The sequence below is a fragment of the Marmota monax genome, unplaced genomic scaffold (genome assembly GCF_021218885.2).
Source record: "Marmota monax isolate L192 unplaced genomic scaffold, Marmota_monax_Labrador192_F-V1.1 WCK01_AAM20220418_F8-fsc00068, whole genome shotgun sequence".
Classification (NCBI taxonomy): Eukaryota; Metazoa; Chordata; class Mammalia; order Rodentia; family Sciuridae; genus Marmota; species Marmota monax.
In genome coordinates, this window is record NW_026692352.1 from 3,825,169 (window position 1) to 3,850,975 (window position 25,807).

Sequence of the window (25,807 nt, forward strand, 5' to 3'; positions counted from 1 at the left end):
GTGTCTGAATACATTAAATGGAACAAAAGAAGGCACTAAACGTACGTAATCTATAGAAAAGAACTTTTATATATTGAATATTAGACTATCAGGATAGATGAAATAGAAAAAAAAAGAAGTTGATATAGATAAAAAATTAGCAGGAGGGGCTGGGGTTGTAGCTCAGTGGTAGTGCCTAGCATGGCTGAGGCCCTGGGTTCGGTTCTATTCTCAGCATATAAATAAATAAAGTAAAGGTCAATTTACAACTAAAAAAATATTTTAAAAAATTAGTGGGTAACACATCACTATCATGAGATGGGTTATACAGGATAAAAGGAAAGGTGGATTTACATTATTTTAAAAATATTATATAGATAGATAGATAGATAGATAGATAGATAGATAGATATATGAATGAGACTAACAGAATAACAAGAGGTAGTTTTTTTTGTTTGTTTGTTTTTGTTTTGTGTGTGTGGTGTGCTGGGGATTGAACCCAGAGCCTATGCATGCAAGGCCAGCACTCTACCAACTGAGCTATATCCCCAGTCCCACAAGAAGTAGATCTTTATAAAAAGAAAACACACATCTTTTAAAATATCCATGGAACCCAAAAAGTAAGTTAAAGAAATAAAATACAGGGGGCTGGAGTTGTGGCTCAGTGGTAGAGCGCTCGCCTAGCATGTGCGAGGCCCTGGGTTCGATCCTCAGCACCACATATAAATAAAGGTATTGTGTATAACTACAACTAAAAAATAAATAAACATTAAAAAAAGAAGTAAAATACACACAAACAATAGATTTCACTCCTTCTTTACAGTCCTTCTTCCCACACGTACCTACATGTTATAACTAGATAGTCGTAACACATTTAAACAATACAAAGGCTTTTTTCCCATCCGGCTCCTTCCACCCTCTGCTGCTTTAGCTATGCTCCCCACTTTGGCTAAACTGGTGCTGCACCCTCAGTTTCCTCCTGCTGTCCTCCCAGTCCTCTACAAGGACCCAGGACCCTGTCAGAGCTCTGAGATATTCTCAGACATTTACAAGATCTGCAAGATCAGGGACCGTTGTGCCTGGAGATCAGTAGGACAGAGGATCACGTTGATGACTGCTCATTGGTGGAAACGCCTTTGCAAGGGCCAAGGTGCAGAAAGCACAGTGATCATTGGGGTTGATAGTCAGGAACTATCACTTGCAGAAAACCAGCTTCACCAAAGAAGCCTATAGGAAGTACATTAAAGATGGCAGGAAATTGGGGCTGGGGGTGTAGCTCAGTTAAATAAAAATCCATGGAATCAATCAAACTTAAATAGACACCCAAAAGAATAAAGGCTTTTGTGATAGTTCTTTATTTGGGAAATCATGAATCGCTCGCTGGACTACTGTGAGGACAGCGTGACCCCATACATGATTTTCTTTGAGGATGGCCTAGAAATGGGAAAATGTCAAAAAACAATCTGGCGATTACTTTGGAACTTTCACCTGTTGTCATAATTGGCTGCACTTTCATCCACACATCACTAGATCACCAGGTCACCAGGACTTAAGACAAATGGAACTAATGTCATCTTGAACTCTTTATTTTAACTGTGATTTATTTGAAATAGAGGAATTGCTTTTGAGGGGAAAAAATGTCCTGTAGACTGTCTAAAAATTAAATTCATTTAAACTGAAAAAAGTAAAATAAAAAGATCTTCCAAACCTAAGTATTTCCCTAAAAAGAGTTTGGGATGGGTCAAAGGGTAATTAAAACTTCAATTACTCACTAGTTATAAAATAATAATAAATAAACCTTTCTATATTCAAATAAATGTAATGCAGCCAAAGCTGAATTCAGAGGGAAATTATAGCCTTAAAAGCTTACATTATTTTAAAAGATTATGTAGATAAATAAAATAGGCATTTGCTTTAATAAACTTGTAGAAAACGAACAGAAAAGCTACCTCAAGGTAACTAAGAGGAAGCAAATAATAAAGATAAAAGCAGAAATTAATTACCTGTAAATCATAGAACTGAGAAATAAATTTGGGTGTGTTTTAAACAAGACATAACAACATTTCCTTAGTATGGCATATAAAAACCCTTCATGACTTGGTTCCTCAGAACCTGTTAACTTTTTATCCCCCTGGCAATGCCCCTGCACACCTGGCTCCTGCCCTTTTGGGCCACTTGCTATCAGTACTCAGGGTCTCGGCTGATTCAGAAAAAAATTTGAGGTAGGGCTGGCAACACTGCTTCTCAGCACTCTTGTTCCTTACTTTCATCTGCCTCCGACTAGCACAGAATGCCTGCCTGCAAAGCCCAGCTCAATGTCCCCTGCCTTCCAGGCCAGCTTTGTGGATCCATAGGACTCCAACAGAAGTCGGCAGCAATGAGCACTGCAGACAGAGGAGCAACACAACATCTGTGGCAGAGTGGATTTTTTTTTGTTGTTGTTGTAGTTGTAGATGGACAGCATGCCTTTATTTTATTTGTTTGTTTATGCAGTGCTAAGGATCAAACCTAGTGCCTCACACACAAGCACTCTGCCGCTGAGCTACAGCCCCAGTCCCTGTGGCAGAGTAGATGAACGTGTTAATGGGTAAAGTAAAATCCAACTGAAGGGGTGGAGGAAAGCTGGCTGGTGGAGGTGGCATTGGACTGGCCTGTGAAGGAGAAATAGGATTTCAGCCCACAATGGATCAGGGGAAAGAGCATCACAGGAAAAAGGAAAAGTATGAACAAACAGAGAGCTGTGTGTGTGTAAGGACGGAGCTGCCAGGTGCAGTGGCACTCGCCTGTAATTCCAGTGGCTTGGGAGGCTGAGACAGGAGGATTGCAAGTTCAAAGCCAGCCTCAGCAATAGCGAGGCACTAAGCAACTCACGGAGCCCCTGTCTCTAAATAAATACAGAAATAGGGCTGGGGATGTGGCTCAGTGGTTGAGTGTCCCTGAGTTCAATCCCCAGTACCAATAAATAAATAAATAAATAAAAGAAGAAGGGAGGAGACATCTGGTGGGATGTCACATGTGACTGTGGTATGGGAGGCTGATGAGTATGGAAAGATCAGGCAGGTCACAAAGAAACCTGAATGACACATCAAGGGATTTATTTGTTATCCCTTGTGGGGGTGATGGGGGAGTGATCAGAAGCAAGATTGTGAGGTTAAGACTTTCAGATGGTCATCCCTGGGGGTGGGGGGTAACAGTGTAAGGCCGAGGCCCTGGAGTTGCTGGGGACAGGTGGGTGTGCAGCACTGGCTCTGGAGGCCTGGGGCAGGGTGTAAAGGGCCCAGCCCTCAGTCTGGTTCTCCTCAGTGACCCATTTCCTGGCTTCTGCATGCCCCCTTTCCCCCCACCCCACACGTACACAGCTAGGGAGGGGCTGGGAGGCAGCTCCTGGCAGCTCCCCTGGTCGCCATGGATAGAGCCACACAGCTCCGTCCATCTGTTTGGCCCAGCCCCTGTGGGGCCTCTGTGGTTAGGTCTTTGTGTTTACACAGTGGCCCTCTTTGTCCTGAGCAGCCTCCCTCCTACCCTCCCACCTCCCTCTTGCCCTTCTCCCTCTCCCTCTCTTCTCTCTCTCTTCTGTGTTACAAGAAGCACCAGCTTTGCTGAGAGACAGGCCAGGGCTCTGACATTGGCTTTCCCTACTGAGTCTCTGCATAACCCTAAGCATCTTGCTTCTCTGAGCCCCTCCCTGGTTAAGTCCATGAAAAGGAGCCATTGTAAGGAATCAAACTTGTGGTGCAAATTGATCCAGTACCCAGGGCTAAGACCCAAACAATAAGTGATGTTCACGAGAACCCCTACCCAACCTTCACTCTGTTCCCTGGACTTTTCTTACTTTTCTACCTCATCCTTACCTTGTCTGGCCAAGAAGCTACCATTCTCCCATTTGACAGATGAGGAAACCAAGGCCTAAGGATAAGGCTGGCTTCACAGGCATACGGCCTATAGAATTACATGGGGTCCAAGCTTGGAAGGGCCTTGAATTTTGTTTAATATTCTGCTGTCACAATTTTGCAATTCTCAATAATTTTTGAAAAAGAGTATCCACATTTTCATTTTGTCCTATGTCCCACAAATTATATAGCTGATTCTGCTTGTAGGGGAAGTAGAGTGGAGGTTTTCCTAGGCCTGGACCAGGCTTCCTATTTCTCAGAGCTGCCTCCTTGGGGGCCTGCATTCTGGCCTGATTGACAGCCAGAGCCACCAGGCTGCAGTCAGCATCCGAGCCCTGGCCCCTGCCTGGAAATCTGAGGAGCTCAGTTCCTGGCCTGCAGGCTGCTGTAGCAGTCCAGGGAGCAAGGAAGGCCAGGTTGCTGGAGCCAACCTAGCCCTGTGTAACTGGAGCCACCAGTGTGAGTCCCAATAGCTTGGTCTAGCCATTTCTATGGGAACTCAGCAGGGCCTTCCTTCCCACAGGGTGCCATTCCAGGGCCAGGAGACTCACTACAGGCTCACTGCATGATTTTGGACTTTTACTTCACCCTCCTTAGCCTCAGTTTCCCTAAAATTAACATGAGAATGATAATATCCATCTCATGGGCAAAGGAGGGGGCTGCCTTAACCATGACTAGCACAAAGAATGTGATCACAAAATGGAATCCTTCCTCCTTCACTCACAACAGATACTCATGGAGGCTGACAATGTGACTGGGACAGTACAGGGTACTGGGCATTTATCTGTGTGCAGGAAGGACCCAGGCCCTACCCTCAAACATGTTCTCAATAAAGGAGGAGATAGGCACTGAGAGAGACAGCAGTGTGGCAAGTGGCAGGGCACCTGAGCTAGGTCTTAGAGGAGCTCTGGCTGGAAGCCAGGAGGAGGTCAAAAGCCGAGAGGAGATGTTGCAGGAAGAGGGAGCAGCAAGTACCAGGCAGGAGGTGAGCAAGGGCTCCGCTCTTTAGCCCAGCTGGCAGAAGGCAAAGCACAGAGGTGGGGCCCATAGTGCCAGTCTGGAGCTGGGCTTTGTCTTGAGGATGTCAGAGCCTCCAAGCAGTGTGAGGCAAGGATGGCAGTGAGGAGTGGCAGAGACACCCCCTTAGTCTGCGACAGGATTAGAACCTGGGCCAAGCAAGGACTCCACCCCAGTATGCAGTTGCAGAAGTTTCTCTCAAGGGAGGTGAGAGAAGTGAAGAGAGGGAAGATGAAAAGGCCCCTGGTGAGCCAAGTGCCTCCACAGGGCTGGAGAGGCAGGAAGCCTCCTAATGCATGGTGGGAGCGGGGAGCCATGCTCTGCTCTGCCCCTCCTGACCCACTGCTGCTAATGGAGCCCTCCCCTGTGCCCCCATGGCTCCATTACCCACCTCGTGGGGACTATTACTGTGCCTGGGCCTTCACCATTAGGCTGCTTGGTTCCAGAGAGACTCTCTTGTTGCTATTCTACCCCTTTAGAAGGCACTTGCTGTGTGACTCACTGGGCCTCAATTTCCTGGTTGGATCAATGGTTGTAAATTCTTTTAGCCATAGAATCATCTATGTATTTTCAACAAATTACCAGGAAATGCAAATAAGTAAAAACACAAAGCACAAATGCATAAGTTGAAGTGGAATGGGAGGGTCCCAGACAGCCCCGGTAAGGGGGACTTTGCTATGGAATGTGAAGCCCATTGGACTTGATGACTTCCAAAATTGCATGAAGTGCCTGGCAAAGTGTCAGGGGATCTCCACCCCCAGCTTTTCTTGGAAAGAATACAAATCCTTGAACTTGGGTGGCTCAGGATGATGGGCAAAACCCTGAAAAAAGAACTTTTAGACAGGCCAGCAAATAAGGTTATTATTAACACTCCATTTTACAGGAGAGGAGACTGAGGCTCAGAGAGAAGTCATAGGAGAAGTGAGGCCAGACAGGAATCTGAACCAGAGGAGGTGGGGTTCAAGGACAGGGCCCTTTACTATATCGCCTGATGAGGGTCAGGTGTCAAAAGTCTCAGGGATGTAGTTCCTTTGGCTGTAGAGTAGGGGAGTTGGACCATAGCAGAGGACGCACAGCCCTGGACTGAGTACTTTGTGGCGTGTCTGCTAGAAGCTGAGGCTGGGCTTGGGCCTTCATCTTGATATCAAAGGGGAAACAGCTGTGACAATAGTTTTGTTGTTGTTGTTGTTGTTTTGTTTTGTTCTGTTTGGGTATTGGGGATTGAACTCAGGGATACTCGACCACTAAGCCATATCCCCAGCCCTATTTTGTATTTTATTTAGACACAGGGTCTCACTGAGTTGCTTAGCACCTCACTTTTGCTGAGGCTGGCTTTGAGCTCACCATCCTCCTGCCTCAGCCTCCTGAGCTGCTGGGATTACAGGTGTGCACCACCACACCTGGCACAATAGAAGTTTTGACAGCTTGAAAGGGAGAAGAGGGAGAGGGGATTGGAAGAGATTACAGTGCCCAAAAGACTTACCCACACTGGGACCCTAAGGCCTCGGCCCAACAAGTTGGGGATGTGGGAAGAGCTAGGCCTCTGGAAACTGAAATGGATCAGCCTGGAAAACAGGCGGAGGAGGAAGGACAAGGGGCCTTTGTGTCTCCCAAGCAAATCCCAGGGGACTGCAGATGCTTCTTAGCCACAGAGCCTTGTATGTCCTCCCTGCTCTTACTCCTGCAGGGATGCAGCCAGCATCCTTTGGGGCCCCTACTGGGCTTGGCAGCCAGGCCCCTGTCAGCTGACCTGCAGCCCAGTCAGGCCCCAGGACCCTGGGCAAACTCCTTGGCCACAGGAAGAAGCCTGTTCTGCACTTGTCCAGCCACTGGACCATCCAAAGAGCCAATAGATGGCCAGTGGTAGGTGGGAGGATGAGTGGGATGGCTCCCTTTCACAGCAAAGAGGCCCTGAGAGGGACTGGAACAGTGGCTGAAAGTCCCTGAGTCAGTGCCAGAATCTACACTCCTGACTTCTAAACCAGAAATGAGGCCGGGTAGGGAGGCTCTCCTTCATTCATACTTACACATAAGCCAGGACACAGCACCTCCCAGGACCTTTAGGATAGCAGTAGGGAGAAGGGCCACCTGGTCCCTGCCCTCCTGAGCTCAGACTGGAGAGGGACAGGAATACGGTCTATGACTACATAAGGCCATCAGAGTGGGGTTGAGGGCAGAGAAGGGAATTAAAGCAGCTAAAGGTGAGAGACCAAAAAGAATGAGGAATCTGGTGACCTGCTGGTGGAATGAAGGAAGGGGAAGGAGAGCACAGGGACAGGGCCTCCCTTCACTGCTAGGGGCTGGAGAGAGAGGCAGAGACCTGAGTGTTCCCTGGGCTTTCCGGTCTCAGCGTGGTGACCTGACTTGGTCCCATCAAGGAGAACAGGTGCTGGGGCAGGAACAGGATAGAGGCTGCGAATCGTCGCAAAGGTCCCTCAATGGGTAATGACAGGAGCCAGGCCAGCTTGCAAACCTAGTAAAACTTTGGCGTCTCTCAGGATCTTTTCTCACAAGCTCCCTGCGCTCCCTGCTCCTCTGAGTGAGTCTGACGGTTTCTTCCTTCTGCCGGGCCAGGTCCTAGGACCGTCTTCCTGCTCTTCCTGCGCAGCCCCCATTGCGGGTGCGCTGACCCCACGACTGTGGGGCTGGGCGGCGTCCCCAGAGTGGTGACGGGTGGCGAGGTGGCGAGGTATCTACTCGGGCGTGTGGGGGCGGTGCCGGGGTCTGTCCAGAGTCCGCTCCGCCCCGGGGGCCAGGCCGCAGGGTAGGGAGCGAGGTGGGGCGGGGCGGGGCGGGGGCCGCGGCGCTCCCAGGCACGTGGGACCCTGCGCAGCGGCAAGACGCCGGCACCGGCACCGGGGAACAGCGGCCACAGCACCTGGGGCGGACGAATTCAGCGTGGAGGCAAGAGACAGGCCGCCTAGTGGGAGATCGGACCCTCGGAGAGGTTGGCGGGCGCTGCCCAGGGACGCTGCCGGTCCGACTGGCGCGGGTGCGGACTCGGCGCTGGGCAAGGAATGGGCCGTGTGTGTCTCACTGCCCGACCAGGGCATGGTTCCGAGCCTGAGTGTGGCGCGTAACTGGACGGCGGGACGCCCCGTGAATCCGTGGTTGATCTTTGTCTTCGCTGGCGCGTAGATCTCAGTGAGTGTGGATAGCCACCGCGGACTAGGGTGTGTATGTCCGCCTATTGGGAAAGTCTGTGTGTCAGTGGGTGCCCCTGGGGAGAGAGTATCTGAACTTGTGTGTGTGTGCGCTCTAAACTGTTGTTTGGTGTAGGAGCCCCTGGAGCAATGGGACGGCCAGAGACTAGGCAATTCCCAAGACCTCTTGCACTCCTGTCCTCCCCCCCAGGATCGCTCTGGGTGGCTCCCACCCACCCCAATCCTGAGCGTTGGTAAAACTGGGAAGGCAGTAGCACGGGCGGAGGAGGGCAGTGGTGAGGAAGAACAGTTAAGACTTTAATCTGTCAGCAGACTTTTAATCTGGCAGGTGGTGCTGTAGAAAGGGTCAGTCAGGAGAAAGGCAGTGCCCCCTCCCACTAGGACAGCCAGTGTCAGACTTGGCCCCCACCCCCCACCCTCCAGGGCATCCAGCCCAAGTACCAGGTCCTGCTAGAAACTAGCTCTGCCAGTTTGGGATTCATGAAGATGGGGGATCTCTATTCCTCTCAGCATAGCATTGCAAGATTCCCTGGGTCCACCGTCTTGCTTTGGAGCTAGGCTAGAATATGATGAGCTTTTGAGGATCGGATTTGAACCCCAGGGAAGTCTCAATTTTCTGTGGTGAGAATAGGAGAAAGGAGGTTCTTTGAGCAGCTACCCTTTAAAAGGACCAGTAAGGTCTTGCATGTGAGAGTGTGGGGTTAGGGAGTGAGGGAGAAGTCCTGGCACAAAAGTCCTGTCACTCTTTCTCCTCTCTGCCTGGGCTGTCCTGGGGCATAGACAGAGGGTTGGGGAGCACTGGGCAACCCTCAGAAATGGCTGTTGAACTTGGCCTAAAGAGTGTGGCTGTGACCTCTCCATTCCTGTCCCCATCTTGCACAGGATGCACAGGGCCCAGTTCCCCCCAAAGACAACTAAGAGAACATAAGGTCATCACCAAGATCTCATGAGCCCAACAAAAGCTTTGATTTCATGGCTGTAACCCATTATGTAATTGTGCCTCTCAAAGTATCAGTTTGCCGCCCATAAATTGGGAATGTTGATCCTTGCCTCTTTGAAGGAGATCAGACCCTTGAAGAGGTTGGTGGGCGCAGCCCAGGGACGCTGCTGGTCCGACTGGCACTGGTGTAGATTCAGAGCTGGGCAAGGAGTGGGCTTAGAGGATTCTTAAGATAGAGGCCAGGAAAGGGCTTGGTGTGTGTGTGTGTGTGTGTGTGTGTGTGTGTGTGTTGTGTGTGTGTATTGTGGATTGAACCCAGGTCTTGTGCATGCTAAGGATGCACTTTACCACTGACCTACACTCCCAGCCCAGTAAAGGGCTTTGTCAACTCAATGCAGTGCATGGGGAGGAGCATGATACTCAAAGGTCTTTTGAAGAGCATAATAGAACACAGGTGCAATCACAAGGGATTGTGTTGGTTATGGGAATTTAATTATTGAATGCCTTCCTCTCCCCATGACCCCCTCTACAAAGATAGCTTGATAGTAACAGTGTTTTTAAAAAACCCTCATTTTATCCTCCAATGGCCCTGTGAGAAAGGAATTATTATCTCCGTGTTGCAGATGAGGAAATAAAGAGGTTTGGGGAGTATCTTCCCTGAGATCACAAAGCCCAGTGAAATCTGGGCCTCCTGCCTACCTGCCCCATCCAAGACAGAAGCCCCATCAAGGCAAGGCAAGTCCTCTACCTTCAAAGCCGAAAGGAGTTTGAATCCTCTCCTGGGAACCTGTTTTCATGGCTTACCCAGCTGCTGACAAGATAAGGCCAGCTCAGTTCTGCTCATAGGGCCAGGGGAGGCTTGCAGATCTGGTGAGGGGAGGCAGAGGTGCCCCTGATGGAATCCTTCTTCTCCTCTAACTACATTCTATAAGCCTTTTATCTCACACCTTCCTCTTGGACTGCCCTTGGAATCTCAGGCCTGTTCTGTCCCTACCACTGGGTACTGATGGAGGAAAGCTGATGGAGGGAAGCTGGCTATGGGACTCTCCTTGACCTCTGTACCCATCCCTGAGAGAGGCCAGTTGCAGGTCGAGGCTGAGTCATCCCTGCTTTCTTACCCTGTCCCTATCACCTGGCACACAGAGGGTGTCCTTGAACAGAAGAGTTCTTATACTTCTTCATCACCCAGTCTCCTAGGCCTGGGTCATGTGTGTCCTGGGATAAATAGCAGGAATCCCTAGTGGGAGGGTGAGCAGCCCAAGCCCTTCTGGGCAGCTCTTGATCTTCCATCCTGGTACCCTGTCACTGTCACTGCAGTTCCTCAGAGAAGAGGTCTGTGCACTGGGGGCCTCCCTTAGACTTGTATTCCTATGGCTTCCTGGTGAGTGTCCAGCCTCCCAGCCCACTTTGTAGGAGGAAGACTTACCATGGGTGGGTTGGGGTGCTGAGGAAGGATGCTACCCATCTAGCAGAGAGTCCAGGGTCAAAGAACAGTTCTTCTTACCATATTCTTATATGTCTCCTCCCTCATCTCCCTCCCGCCAGACCCCCTAGTTCTGTCTATACCTTACATGTGGCACCATCTTTGTAAAGGTCAACTCTGACCATGACCTTCCCCTTTTAAGCCAGAATAGTGGCCCAGCTCCTCAACCTGGTCTTTGAGCTCTTTTATATGAGTTCCTCGGGCCCCTACACATTCCATGCCACCTAACGGTGCATGCCAGCCACACACAACCTGTGTTTCCTTAACAGGCTATACTCTTGCCTGCTGAGTCTCAGCACTTACATCCTCTGCCTTCTGTGTCCTCTCACCTCTATGTCCACCTGACAAACTCCTAATCATCTACCAAGTGCCAGTTCTTCTGGGAAGTTCTCCCTGAGCACCTCTGGCTGGCTGGGAGTTCCTCTGGGCTCCATGGCCCCTTGATTGTGTCTTCATCACCCAGGTGAACTGGGTCCATGTCAATGTCTCTTCCCTAGCCAGAATGGGCATTCCTCAAGGGCCCTATAGAGCATGACATGAGGCTGAGTTCACAGGATCCCTGTAAAGCAGGGCACACAAGGGCACTGGTGCGTGCTTGCTGGGACTTCATGGCTCCTGGGAATGTGACTTGTGATTACTCTTGAGTGCAGACTCCTGTAGTTCTGAGGATCTCAAACCAAAGCCCATCAGAACCATAAGTAACAAGACTGAAGAAACAGCACTCACTCTGAGAAGAGCTGGACTCTGAGAACAATGAACTTGGAATCCTGGAGCTGAGACCATCTCAGACATACAGCCTCGCATAGATCCCATTCTATGCTTTTGTCCCTTTTTCACTTGGGGTCTCCCATCTCCTTTCCTGCCAAGCTGGACCCTTCCTGCTCACCTTCAAACCTGATCATAGCTCCTCTTCCAGGACCCTCACTGTTCTGACCATGACTTCTGCCCCTCCGGGGGCACTAGAGAGGGACCCAGTTGAGAAGTAGCACCGGCTTCTGGAATTCGGTGTCTCCACTATGATGGGCAGATGCAGCCTCCACACTAGGACAATTTGCCAGCACCATGGAATGCCCACCTGCCTCTTGTCTTACTTGTTTCTCATGAGCTATTCCATGGAGCAGTGATTCTCCCCATTTGATCATCAAAGAGCCCAAAGCTCAGAAAGGGAGACTGACTTGACCAAGAATGCACAGCATAGATGTTTCCAAGTTGGAGCCCAAACACAGGGTCTTGCCTCTTGAGTCTGACTGGCAGAGTTTTGGGGTGATGGATAGGAGAGGAGCCCAGGGCATTGTGTTTCTGAACCGTTCAATTCAGGAGCTGGTTTCTATAGCCCTATGCAGGGCAGTGCTGGGCCTGGGTGGGAGGGGTGGTTTGGTCCCAGCCTGGTTGAAGAAGGCTCTGCCTCTTTAGCATCTCAGTTTCCTGATCTGTTCGCCTGGCTGATCTGAAACCCGCCCACTCACAAGCTCTGACCTCAGCCTCTGTGCAAGGTCCCCACACTCTGTGGGGGTTCCCAAGAGGGCAAGAGTTTCAAGAGAGGTTTACAGAGCTCAGGGGAGGCTTTCTACTGCACCCTGGGTCACCTGGGTCATCTGGGTCACCCATCATCTGTGTCCCCAGGCCAGCTCCTCCTACTGCAACATGCCAGGCAAGGTTGAGGAGCCTGCTGAACATTGACCCCTTGGAGGACATTTGGAAGGGTACAGGATGACTTCTTATCTCCTAATCCCATGCAGCCCAGCCTTGTCCTCCACTGTTCCCAAACTACAAGGATGATGAACAGTTCTTGTCGTCTTTGCCCTGGTTTCTGCTCACTCTCTTCCACTCTGTCTAACCACCTGATTCCTACTTATCTTGTAAAATGCAGGTAAGGGTCCTCGCCTCCAGGAAGCCTTCCCTGACCATCCTTTCTTCCCTGCTAGGGGAAGCTTCTATTCTTCTATCAAGAGGAGGTTGAGGAGCTGGGACTGGGGCTCAGTGGCAGAGCGCTTGCCTAGCATTGGGTTCGATCCTTAGCACCACATTAAAAAAAAAAAATAAAGTGATTATTAAATTATTTTTTAAAAAAGGAAGTTGAGATTTGGGTTTTGGAATTGCAAGACTTGTCCAGGACCTACAACTGGGAATGGCAGGATTTCCCATCTGCCCAGTACTCCCTCCTGCCCCCTTGATGCCATTCTAGGCCCATTGATTGTGTCTTCATCACAGCATCCCGCCCCTGGCAGTGACTGGCAGCGGGGGTCTTCAGAGTAGTGACAGGACATTCTCCCCTGCCAGGCTGGACAGGGTCCACCAGTCAGGCGGGTGGCACATTCCAGAGCCACCCTAGTGGAGGAACTGGAATGTCGTCTAACCACCCTGGAAATTCCGCAGCCAGCCTGGGAACTGCCTCTGTCCCTCCTCCTGGCTTTGGGCTCACTAGCCTAGGACCACAGAAAGACCCAGATTAGAGTAGGGACAGAGCCAGGTCAGGAAGTAGGCTTACCCCCTTAGGCTTGGCTTGGCTCTTTACTTCCTGGTGACCTTGGCCAAGACCTTCAATTACTCCTTTCTGGTCTTAGTTTTTCTATGTGTGAGATGGGTGCAGTAACCATCTGGCCACTTCACACTAGGGAAGTACTAAGAGGAGGAAACATCAGTTGGGCACTCCTCTGCTGGAGACCTGACCAGACAGAGCCATGGGGCTCAAAGAGGGGTGGTGGGCTTCCTGTAGATAGGGCCTGGACCTTGCCGGATAGGAGGCCATGGTCAGAGACACAGTTTCTGAAGTCAGATCAGAGTTTTCTGCCATTGCTAGCTTTGTAAACCTGGGGGGAGGGGTGTTATTTAGCCCTTCTAAGTCTCAGGATTAAATGAGAAGAGGTATATGAACTGTCTAACACAGAACTTGACACAGACAGCACTTCACTTGTGTTACAATAGAGTTGTTAGAAGATAAAGAAGGCTGTTCCCAAGCAAGATATGCCATATGACTGCTTTTGCTGTGCTGAGACTAGAGGATGAGGGTAGAGTTTTCTGGAGGGATGGCAGGAACCAGATCAGCCAGGTCCTTAAGTGCCAGGTTAAGGAGCTTGGACATTATCCTGAAGGACTTAGGGAGCTATGGAAGGATTTTGAGCTTCATAGCACATGGTCAGATTTGAGTTTTAGGAAACTCATGTGATTGCAGCATCAAGGCTGGACAGAGGGTCAGGGGTGGAGGCAAGGAGTCCTGTGAAGAGGCTGGTGGGGTCTGGAAGAGAAGCACAGGGCTGTGGGTGTGCACAAAACACACAAGGCTTATCTGGAGGACTCTCTTGCTTGACTGACAGGACTTGGTGAGTGATGGGCTTCCAGTGGGATGAGGAGAGCGAAGGTGAATCCTGAAAGGCTGGTGGAGGCCCTCCTCAGAAATGGGGGAATGACCTTGAAGAAGTGCTGTGCTCCTCCGCTGACTGAGTGGAGGCATTTCCTCAAAAGGAGAGAGGTGTGTGCCTGGGAGGAGTGGGGTGAAGAGATGAAGCTCTTCATCTTGTCACTGGATTCTAGAGCAGACAGGCAGATAATAACCAGCCTGCTGGCCCATGTCACACAGTGCCCAGAGGCACTTCCCTTGGCTCCCTCCTGGCCCTACACCTGTAGCCACTCACCTCTCCACCTCCATTCTAGGGAAATGAAGCAGATGGGAAGAGATCTTTCCAGAAAGGCACATTCTTCTGCTGTGTCGTGTCTGAGGTCATGGGTGCTGGGACTTGCCCATACAGAGGAGTTCCTCCACTGCCAACCATCCCCTCCTGGAAGCCCGGGGTTTGGTGTGTATGAGGCTCCCAGGTGAGACAAGAAGGCCCAGGTTCTAATCTCAACTCTGTCCTTGATTTACCCTGAGGCCTTGGGACTGTTTCCTCCTCATCAAAAACAGGTTTGGGGACTGGAGTTGTGGCTCAATGGTAGAACACTTGCCTGGCATGTATGAGGCCCTGGATTTGATCCTCAGCACCGCATATAAATAAATAAATATAAAAGATCCACTGACAACTAAAAAATATATTTTTTTAAAAAGTGGATTTGCACACCTCCATGTATCTCTGTGTCTGTGCCTGTGTGTTCAGATGGACCGTATGTGTGTGTAACACCCATGAGATATGACTAGAGGCATGAGTGGGGAGTTGAGCTACTTAGAGACCCAGCTTAGGCAAAAATGTGCTGGCAGAAGTTCCACAGAGTGTGTACTAGGCAAGGAGAGTATTGACCATTTCCTGTCTAAAGCACAAAACCCAGATGGAGGGAGGGGACGATGGAGGCCTGGCTCAGCCCTGCAGGACATGGAAAGAGGTCTTCCATCCTGTGAAAGGGGGTCCCTGGGAAGGGGGCTGCAGACATGCTCCCTGGAGCGTGTGAGCTGGGGCTAGATAATGGGATGTGTGTGGATGTGCATCCAGGATAAGCACATCCGATCACTTCTCTGTCTTTTGGGGTCCAAATTTAGAACAGAGGAGGGAGCCCTAGGGGTACTTGGCCTGGTTGGCTTCCCTTGTCCAACTCTGTGTGTCTGCAGGAGCCCCTGCTGTAGCTGTCTGCCCTGAAAAATGCTGGAGGCTGGGCAAGGCCAGAGGCCGGGGAACCAGTTTATCCTGTTTGCCAGAAGAGCTCCCTGCGGCAGATCCAGGCCTGTGCATTCATGAGTGAGGAACCTGAGCAGCCTCTGAGCATCCTGAAGGTGAGAGCAGGGCCTGGTCAGGTACAGGTGTGTGAGGTGGGTCTGCTGGCTGGGAGGCTGGGCAGGTGCTGACATGTTGTCTAAGTGAATGAACTAAACCCGGGTTAGACTGAGGGAATCCTAAGGCCGGTGCCTTGCCCTGCTTCTTTGTTCCAGGGTGTGATGAATTCAGGCTTCGGTGTTGAGATTCAGCCCTTGGTGTTGAGATTAGTTTTTCCAATTCCTGGCAGTGTGACCTTGAATAAACAGCTTAACTTCTATGGCAGTATCTACCAAGGGGTGGGAGTGAGGGATTCGTGAAGATGCTTAATGGAAGCTGCTCGGCCTTGACTGGCTACAACAGAGCAAGAAGAATAGCAGAGGGGACTCCAGGATGGGAAACTATGAATCAGAGATGGGCCAGGTAAAAGCATGTGACTCACCTTAGACAGCTGACCCATCTGTAGGATGCCTTCCTGCCCTGTCCAGAGAAGGGCAAGGTCTTCTGGGCTCCTGCAGCTATTGAAGGAGGGATAGTCCAGGGGCAGGAGAAGGCCCTGGGCAGGGTGGGCCACCAGAAGGGCCACACTGACCCCTGACCACCAAAGAGAAATCTTTATGTATCACTGTCCTCCTATAGGCCCTATGAGGAGAGAGAGAAAGGAGAGGCACCTCCATCAATCTCAGCTCCTCGGGGCTCTCACAACCTGTTGTGTTTCTTTAACTCATTGGCTCATTCATTCTCTTTCCTGCAGTAGCTGCTGTGATCAGGTCTCTTGCTGGGTCATAGGGACAGAAATCAGCCCTCAAAGAGCACCTAGCATGTATTGAGGTAGAGCTGGAAGGACCAATTAATTACTAACAAGACCTGAGGAACAGCCTGAGGAGGTGCCTGAGAAGGGCAGAGCTTTAATCATGTGGTGACATTAGAAGAACCTGGAGCATTGGGTAGGATGGGTGCAGTGTGTGTGGGTTCTGGAAAGAATTTCTAGACAGAAAGTACAGCATGAATAAAGTCAGGGAAGCCTGGGAGGGCCCTCAAACAGCTCACATCTCTTTCCAGAATGGGAGCTCCTCAGGGTTGGGCCAGCCAGAACTGGGCACAGTGGAGCCAATGAGTGGTGAGAGGGACCAGTGACAAAAGTCTGGTGGAACAGTCCCTACAGAGCTCAGGGTGAGGGTCCAGGGCAGCAGGGATCAGGAGAGGCAAAGGGGAGGCCTGAGGGAAAGGGCTGGGGACATAGCTATCTTCCTAAAGTAGGGACTGGAGGCTAGGAAGATGGTCTCACAGTTGGTGAGTCAGCCTGTGGAGGGAGAGGGTGGGAAAGGTCAGTCTGGACCAGGGCCACAGTGATGGAGTCGCCAGCTGGCCTGGAGGGTGGAGGCCAGGATGTCTTAAAGCAGGTGGAAGGGGCAGCTCCCTCCGTTCACTGGGAGACAGGGAAGTCTCCACCCCTCCTCTCAGTGTCAGAGATTCCACCATTAGTTTCCAGCAGGAAATTTGGTGCAGGGCAATGGGCTGTTGACTAGGAAGGGATGCTGAGGGCCCTGACCCTGCCTCTGAGGGGAGACAAGGCGGTCAGCACTGGAGCAGGAGCAGAACAGCAGCATGGGAAGGACCAGGGCGAGGAGGGAAGTTTGGAGGCTGTATTTCTCCAAGGCTGGGGGATTTGACCCATGAGAGGGCTGAGGTTCAGGAGGGTCTTCCCATCAGGGGGCTCCTGCGATGATTTCCATCCTGCCTTCTGGGACTTTGGGGGGCATATCTTTGCCTTTCGGACCAGGATATCTGTCCACTGCCTCCCAGCTGAGGGAGCTCTTACTGGTTACAGGGTGGGGTGGGGGGGGCGGAAAGAGGAGGAAAGTGGCATCTGCCCTCCAGGCAAGTGGAGCTCAGACCCCATGGGTGTGACCCACACCCACAAGGGACAGGGTAGGGGAATGTCAGGATTGTGATGGTATGTAAAGAGAAACTAGCTGTGCCCAGAAGAGGCTAGATTTGTTCCATGAAAAAAGTTCCATTCTCTATCCCCATCTCTTCCCTGGACTCTTTAGGAAGGTCACTGTCCCATCTGGTAGCCCCACAGGCTGGGGATCAGGACTGCTGGGTATAGATGTCGAAAGTGCCAGAATATAGGAATACCTAAAAAATATGTTGAATGAGAAGTGAATGATTGAGGAAGGAAATATGTCGGCCTCCCCAGAGACTGGGAAGATGAACCTAAGGAAGCCCTGGGATGCCTCCAAAGGAGCTGGGCTGCCCTGGCCAGAGACCCCTGAGCAGGCAGAGGGCACTTGGTGTGCACTGGATCCATACCGCCTTGAAGGCCCCTTCCCATGTACATGAAATTATCCCCCTCTGCAACCCCAGATCCTCATGTTCCAAAGCTCAGAATCCTAGGTTTCAAACCCTCTGATCTGGAGCTTGCAGAGCAGGAACAACACTTTTTTTTTTTTTTTTTAAGACATATGGCCTTTGTCACACCCACTCAACTCTGTAAACAGATGGGTATTGTTGTGTTCCAATAAAGCTAAAACTCTACTTCCAAAAAAAAAAAAAAAAGAAGAACGGTGGGCTACAGGCCATTTGCCAACTTCTGTTGTGAGTTTTAGAATTACATGAGGCTGATATCCATGGATCTGAAGCATTCTTGAGGTTTCAGGGTTTGGAGATTTGGAGTCCAGGGAGAGCTGCTAACCAGATAGAAAAAAAAAGAAAAAAGAAAGCCCTTGAACCTAGGCAAATCTTAACAAGGGAATCTGTGAGCCCTCTGTGTCTGTCCTGGCCCTGGTCAGGGGCGCCAGTCAGGCATTTCCACAGAGCCCGAACCCTGACCCTGATGGCGGTCCTCTCAACCCTCCCTTCCTCGCAGGGTGATGGAGGTGGGCCTGGACCTCTGGAATGACACCATCAATAGCACCTGGGATGGGGATGAGCTGGGCTACAGGTGCCGCTTCAACGAGGACTTCAAATACGTGCTGCTGCCTGTGTCCTACGGCGTAGTGTGCGTGCTCGGGCTATGTCTGAATGTCGTGGCGCTGTACATCTTCTTGTGCCGCCTCAAGACCTGGAACGCCTCCACCACGTACATGTTCCACCTGGCTGTGTCCGACGCTCTGTACGCGGCTTCCCTGCCGCTGCTGGTTTATTACTACGCCCGCGGCGATCACTGGCCCTTCAGCACGGTGCTCTGCAAGCTGGTGCGCTTTCTCTTCTACACCAACCTCTACTGCAGCATCCTCTTCCTCACCTGCATCAGCATTCACCGGTGCTTGGGGGTCCTGCGCCCTCTACGCTCCCTGCGCTGGGGCCGGGCCCGCTACGCCCGCCGGGTGGCAGCGCTGGTGTGGGTGTTGGTGCTGGCCTGCCAGGCACCCGTGCTCTACTTTGTCACCACCAGCGCACGTGGGAGCCGCATCACCTGCCATGACACCTCGGCCCCTGAGCTCTTTAGCCACTTTGTGGCCTACAGCTCGGTCATGCTAGGTGTGCTCTTCGCCGTGCCCTTTGCCACCATCCTGGTCTGTTACGTGCTCATGGCACGGCGGCTGCTTCAACCAGCTTATGGGAGCACAGGAGGCCTGCCGCGGGCCAAGCGCAAGTCGGTGCGCACCATTGCCCTGGTGCTGGCTGTCTTCGCCCTCTGCTTCCTGCCTTTCCACGTCACCCGCACCCTCTACTACTCCTTCCGCTCGCTTGATCTCAGCTGCCACACCCTCAATGCCATCAACATGGCATATAAGATTACCCGGCCGCTGGCCAGCGCCAACAGCTGCCTTGACCCTGTGCTCTACTTCCTGGCCGGGCAGAGGCTTGTCCGCTTTGCCCGAGATGCGAAGCCACCCACAGACCCCAACCCTACCACCCGGGCTCGGCGCAGGCTGGGCCTGCACAGGTCTGGCAGAACTGATGCCAAGAGGACAGATTTGGCAGCCAGCAGTGAGGACTCCAGGCGGACAGAGTCCACACCAGCTGGGAACGAGAACACTAAGGACATCCGGCTCTAGGACCTGACCCCTGAGGCCTGTGCAAGTTTATATGGGGGGAGCTGTAAGGGACCAGGGCTTGTTCAAATGGGACAGTGTACCCAGAAATTGACCATCTGTGACTGTCACTTGGCAGGGCCTCAGGATACTTTCCTTACGGTCCAGACAGTCAATTGCCATCATTTGTATGTGTGAGTTAGGTAATAAGATTTCAAAACAGACACATGTTTAGGGCCAGTGCCACCTGACTCCCATGCAGATAGCTGGCTGATCCTGTCAAGGTATCTAGACTGGAATCCAGCCTGATCAAATCAAATGGAGAAGGCCCTGAGAGGAAGGAGATGTACCAGGGTCAAACAGCAGTCTAGACCTGAGCTAGCTACAGTGGAGCAGAGTCACAGGTTAATCAGAGGGCCCTGGTGAGTAGTCAGGGTTGAGCTCCCACAGCAGTCTTGGGTGGGACTAGGTGCTTAGTGGACTCAGCTTAGAGGAGTACTCCTAGCCCGAGAGATGAACATCTGGGAACTGATGTGATAAACCCATCTGGAGGCTCCCAGCCTGCAGCCTACAGTTAGAGGCTGTAACTGAAACTAAAGATTATGCTGCTTGTTGAGCTGTGCTCTGTTGTTTGGTCAGAGGATGGGGATGCTGTCTGGGAGGGTTTCAACACCCCTTAAAAGACTTTCTCCAGCCTGTTCTCTTCTGCCATCTGCCTCCCACTGGCTGCTTCAGGGGAGTTTCACATCAGGGATCCCTCTGTAGGCCTCAGGTGCTCTCCCACTTTAAAGCCAGTTGGTTTCTGTGCCAAGAGTCAGGTGGGGTTCCAGTCCTTGGAGTTCCCCAATTTAGGTAACAACCAGTCATATGCTGGTTATTGTTAAACCTTTTAAGTGGATCTCTGGCAGCAGGGAACCCCTTATTTGTAGCATTGCCAATGATACAAATATTCCTACCATGCACAATTTCAAATTACCAAAGCAATGGGAACCTCTTTGCAAAATTCCTGAAAATTTGACTGTTGACAGGTACAAGTTGCTCCAGCATATCTTGGGATGATGCTGAGTGGTTGGGGCTGTGGGCCAGCAGGTCAGGGAATGCTGGAGTGGTGGGTGCTCCTGAGCTGTGGCTTCTGAGAAAGCAGTTCACTGAAACATCCAGGTACCAGACACATCCTAAGCAAAGATGTGCAGGTAGAGGGTGGGTGTGCAGGGACCATAGCAGGTTGGCAGGTGGCTCTCAGGCTCAAGAGAGAGATAAGGCCAGGGGCCAGATCACAAGGAGGCTGAGCCAGTCTTCCTTCTTTTTCCGACCACGAAGCTTCCTTTACACTGGCTAAGTGAGAGAGAGAGTCACGTCTCTTCCCATGTAGGCCTTGGCCTTCTGGGAAAATCCCAGCTACAGCTGATGGTTGGTGTTCAAGCTGGGTTAACATAGGGGGTGGGTCTCACTTGTGACGAGTGTTGGGTCCACTCTGAGCTGATTTATGGAGCTCAACTAGCCAGGGCCAGGGCCAGGGAAGAACAACAGGCTTCACTCTTGACCTCCAGGACAGGAGCTCAGTTGTCTCCCTCTAGGAGAACCCTTGCCCTGTGAGCCCACTCTGCCCAAGAGAAGGGCCCTTTTTCTCACCCCACCTCTACCACCCTTTCCACTCTGCTTTGTCAAAGGCAGGGCATCCCCGGGGGTTGCTCTGTTTATGTTTGTTGTTTTGAGAGTCTCGCTACATTGCCCAGGCTGGCCTCAAACTCCTGGACTCAAGTGATCCTCCTGCCTCAGCTTTTGGAGTAGCTGGTACCATAGGCATGGGGTTGTTTTACTTAGAGCCCCATTCGACACCTCCCTCAGGTGACAGGGACTGGTTACAGGCCACGACCCAAGTGATTACTTTGCATTGTGCAATTCTGGGTGACCTGCTCAGAAGAGTGTGAGATGTTCACCTGCCACATTCTAGGTTCTATATTTTTGTTAATGTAGCCAGAGCTTCTTGGAGCTTTTTTGGTTACCACCTCACACAGACCATCCTGGGTCTTTTTGGTAGGCCAGAGCCTATCTTTTCCTACTCACTGCTGTGCAGGCTGAACCCCATCAGTGTTTATATGGAGTCCCTCCGAGGCGAGAAGCTCTGATGGCCAAGAGTGTGAAGGCTGACTCTGACCCTCACCCCTCCTGAGACCTACAGATGGGGAGTTGCACATCATGACTTTGGGACACTTTACTGTGCATCTGTGGTTGGCTGCCAGGGCCCTGGATTCTCCTAGTCCCCATTCCTCTCATGTCCTGCCCACCCACCCCTCCTGCAGCTTCCCTAGAGACCCTGAGAGCCCAGTGCCCCAAGTGGAAGCAGGCAACGCTGTGGTTTGGCCCTAGGAAGCTTTCCTTGAACAATTGCTTGCAGATTTCTAAGGGTCTAGGACTGGAGGGATGGGTGGCTCACCCACCATCTATTCCTGTGGCAGGCATGAGTGGGGTGAGAAATGGAGCCCCTAGGGGACCCAAGGACAGGACCCAGGGTCACATCTCCAGACCCCAACCAGACTGTCTGGCCCTCTATATGGACATCTGGCCTTGCTGCTCAGTGCCCAGTCCACACGCCTGGTGGCTGAGGTTCCTCTGATTCCTGTGCTATTTTCAGCCCAAGTAAGACCAAGATTTTCCACTCCTGGCCCCAGACCATTGTCCAACAGTGACGTGGGGTGACCTGCCTATCCTTAAAATATCTCCCCTAACCTCTGGACCTCCCTGCCCTTTCCCTTTCTCCCCACCCTGACATCACTTCCTAGGGCTGTTGACTACTAAAGGACACTGTGAAAGGCCACATGAGTCGCCCAGCCAGCTAACAGGACCCCAGGGATTTTCCAGCCTAGCCACAGGCCTCAAGGCCAGAAAGGGGCGGGGCCTTGTCCAAGGTCACTGAGCAGGTCAGCGTGGCGCCTGGATGTGGGCCAGAGGCTCAGACTCCTCCTGCGGCTGTGCCACCCAGTCTGGAGCAGATCAGTGCCTGTGTAGGAATCCTGTGTCACCCACACTGCACAGCTCTTTCCCAGAGCCAAGGGGCAGAGGCCAGGGACATAGGCAGGGGGCCGGAAGGAGTGAGGTGAGAGTCAGGCTTGCTGGCCTCTCTGCAGCTGCTTTTTCAGTGACCTCTGTGTGACAGTGCATGGCCCCTGGCACATGGGAGTCTCTCCCCTGGGTGGCAGGCATCCCCTGACTCAGGGGGATCCACAGGACAGTCCCACCTCCAAGATTAAGAAAGACCCTCGATGACATGCTCCCCCACATGGCTGTTCCAGTCTAGTTCCCGGTCAAGCCACCAAAGCTGCCTTTCTGTCCACATCATCTTGGCAGATTTGGGCTGGTCTGTTTCACATCAGGCACACGGGGGAATGGGGTGGGGCTGGGGACTCAGGTATTGACCCATGTCCCAAGCACCATGCAAGACTTTCCCAGGCATCATGTTGTTTATCCTCCATGCCCACCCCGAGCAGTGGATATTAGCCTCTGCATTTAGCAGTGAGGACAGAGGAGAGGGGAGCCAAGGGCTTGCTCCAGATGACACACACACAGCAGGTGAGACCAGGGCCCCCTGGTGCTCCCATGATTCCCTTCCCAGTGTCCCACACCACTCAACCTCTGCAGGGCAGGAGGGTCTGGATGCCACCCTTGGCATGACTCAGAACCAGGAAGCCCGTCCAGCAGGGATGGGGTTAGGAGCCCAGATTCTGCACCAAGACCCACCTAGGTTGCAATGTCACCTTCCATTTTCCAGCCATGGCACCTTGGGTGAGTTAATCCTGTAGTGCCTCGATTTCCTTATTTAAATGAGATGCTACCTTCCTTGTAGGGCTTTAGGAAGCTCACCTGAGTGACCCACGAAGCGCTTAGTGCAGTGCCTGGCATGTGGTATTTCCACACCTGACGCTGAACTAGGGGCCATGGAGGCAAGTGAGGGTGGGACGGTGGGGGGGCTGCCTTCCCGAGGTTGATGTAATTTAATAAATACACACACTGAGATAAATGTTTGAAGAAGAAGACAGTGTGCCTGGCCAGCGAGCAGCCCCTGGGGGCCTGATGCCCAGTACCCCTGAGGCTCAGGTTTCCCCAGGCTGTGGGAGGAGGGAAGCAGGAACATCCTGGTTGAGGTGTGGCCCTCCCTCTGCCCTGCCTGGCCCTGGTGGCTTTCAGGCACACAAGCCTGTATATATTTCCAGAACTTTTTCCAGGTGCCTATCTGGAGGGCAACAGAGAGGGGACAGTGGAAGGCGGAAGCAACCGAGGAAAGTACCCCTAATTCAAGCTGCAGGAGCCAGCCCCTTTGGGGTAGAGAGCTCTGGCCCACTTGGCAGCAGGCTTAGGTATTCCTTTCTCGCTGGCAGTGCCCACCATGGTGGTCTGCAGCCACACCTTGGTTCAACAAAGATCCAGGATGGGAGGAGTGGCCTGGAGTTGGTCTAGAGGGGGCAATGACTGGGCAGCTTTTGCTGTGTGACCTGAAACCACCTGCCTCTCTCTCTGGGCTGCCGCTTCCCAATTCCAGTTTTCCCCACCTCAGGGAAGGCAACCACTGCTGCCTACACCTTCAGGGTCACGAACAACCAAGCCCACTGGGCTCTCAATTCAGGGGACTGGCAGTGAGCCCTCCCAGGCTCAAGTGACCAGAGAGACGGAGTGATCATGGCCACCACACAGTGCCACACTGTAGAAAGCTGGGCTGCTCCTGCCTCCAGTGAGCGGAGGGCGGAGCTGGATCAGGAGTGACTGGGCTACAGGGCGGGGGTTGTGTTGGGGTGAGGGGAAGTGTGGGAATCAAGCCCCCCAGGAAAATTCCTACCCTCCTCTGCCCTGCTGCTCTGTGCCTGGGCATGCCACTTCTCCTCTCCGGGCCTCAGGTGCCCATCCTGGATCACACTGGACTCTGCTCAGCTACTCTTCCTTCTGGAAGGGCTTTCTGGGCTTGCCTATGTTGGATCCAGCTCAGCCAGGTGTCTGTCTCGGCCCTGTCCCAACCAGGAACAATGGGCCAGGCGGGGACAGTCACTCTTCGGTAGAACCATGTTCCATCCACTCCCCTAGACTATTTTCAGCCTTTGTAGAGGGAGTCAGAAAAGGATTTTCCACTCCCAGCACAATGACCGCCCTGGACCATTGTCCGGCATTGAGTGGGTGATCCACCAGCCCCAAAATATCCCCTACTCTACCCTCTGGACCTCCCTACCCTGGTGCTCATCCTGACATCATTTCCTTGAACTGTTAACTCCTGAAGGCTACTATGGAACAGCAGGTGAGAACTCTGAGGCACATGACCAGTTGAAATTAGTTTCTTTCCTGGCAGGGACCCCAGGGATTGTTTGGCTGCTGAGTGAGACTATAGGTTCAAAGAGGGCTTTGCCTCATCCAAGGTCACATAGCAGTCAGGATGGAGCCTAGTATGAGCCCAGGGCTCTATGACTGCTCCTGCTTCCTCATTAACTCCAGTCTGTGTCCAGAGGAATTGAGTGCTTTCACCTTCGAAGGTCTAGGATGTGCCTCCAGGGAATAAACCTGAGTGGTATGGGTAGCAGGGCTACTTCTTGGGTTCTGACAGTGGAACAATGAATTCAGTGCAGGGACCTGAGTTTAAAGTCTGTTATTCCCCATTTTGGTCTCATTTTTACCAAAAGTAGGTATTAAGGAGTAAATGCGTCCTTCACCTGTTGAAATCCAAATTGGCAAGGTGATGGTTTTAGGAGGTGGGGGCCTTGAGAAGTTAAATTAGGTCAAGAGAGTATAGTGCTCACAAATGGGATTAATGTCTGTGTTGGTCAACTTTCTATTACTGTAACAAAATACCTGAGATAACCAATTTGTAGGGGAAAAAAAGGTTTATTTTGACTCACAGTTTTAGAGGTTTCAATCTATGATCTGTTGGTTTTGTAGTTCGGGCACTGCAGTGGTACATCATGGCAGGAATGCCTGGTGGAGCAAAACCATTTGCCTCATGTCAGGGAAACAAAGGAGTGGAAGGGGAAGGGGGTGCCACCCCCTTCAAAGATACACCCTCAGTAACCTATAATCTCCCAATAGGTCCCACCTCTTTTTTAATATTTATTTTTTAGTTTTAATTGGACACAATATCTTTATTTTATTTTTATGTGGTGCTGAGGATCAAACCCTGTGCCTCATGCATGCTAGGCGATGCTGTACCATGAGCAACAACCCATACCGAGGTCCTACCTCTTAAAGATTTCAGCACTTCCCAGTAGCACCACACTGGGGACCGAGCTTTAACACACAGGCTTTAGGGGACATTCTGGATCCAAATAATAGTAGAGCCCTTAGAAAGGGACCCTGGGAGCTCTCTTACCTTATTCCACCATATGAGCTTACTGCAAGAATTTGGCAGCTTGCAACCTGGAAGAGGGCCCACACCAGAATCCAACCATGCAGACACCCCGATCTCGGATTTCCAGCCTCCAAAGCTGTCAGAAATAAATGTCTGTTGTTCATAAACCACCTGGTGTTTTGTTACTGCAGCCTGAAAGAAGATGGCAGCTTTGGCTGGTACTGAGTTCAGAGTTCAAGTGTATTCAGCTCTGGGGAAAGAGGAGGGTGAGACACATTGGATATCTGAGGCAGGAGGCAGGGTCAGGCCCAGGTCTGCTATGACTACTCCTGTGGCAACAAACCGAGTTT

The 25,807-nt window shown here is 51.7% G+C and overlaps 1 protein-coding gene and 1 pseudogene across 6 annotated transcripts; both read left to right on the plus strand.

Moving 5' to 3' along the window:
• Positions 1-912: 912 nt before the first annotated feature.
• Positions 913-1,479, plus strand: LOC124091171 (translationally-controlled tumor protein-like; annotated as a pseudogene).
• Positions 1,480-7,687: 6,208 nt separating this feature from the next.
• Positions 7,688-19,751, plus strand: P2ry2 (purinergic receptor P2Y2). Of its 6 annotated transcripts, none has more exons than XM_046441899.2 (5): positions 7,688-8,059; positions 13,788-13,942; positions 14,125-14,286; positions 15,011-15,172; positions 18,025-19,751. In XM_046441899.2, exon 5 carries the CDS (start codon positions 18,029-18,031, stop codon positions 19,157-19,159), a length of 1,131 nt encoding a protein of 376 aa, XP_046297855.1. In that variant the 5' UTR covers positions 7,688-8,059; positions 13,788-13,942; positions 14,125-14,286; positions 15,011-15,172; positions 18,025-18,028; the 3' UTR covers positions 19,160-19,751. The 6 variants fall into 6 exon arrangements, with proteins under 6 accessions (XP_046297855.1, XP_046297856.1, XP_046297854.1 ...); XM_046441900.2 differs by having other exon boundaries at positions 7,688-8,030; XM_046441898.2 differs by lacking the exon at positions 13,788-13,942.
• The last annotated feature ends 6,056 nt before the right edge of the window (positions 19,752-25,807 follow it).

Coding starts and splice junctions, on each gene's coding strand:
- P2ry2 (XM_046441899.2), top strand. CDS start 18,029: ATGGAGGTGGGCCTGGACCTCTGGAATGACACCATCAATAGCACCTGG.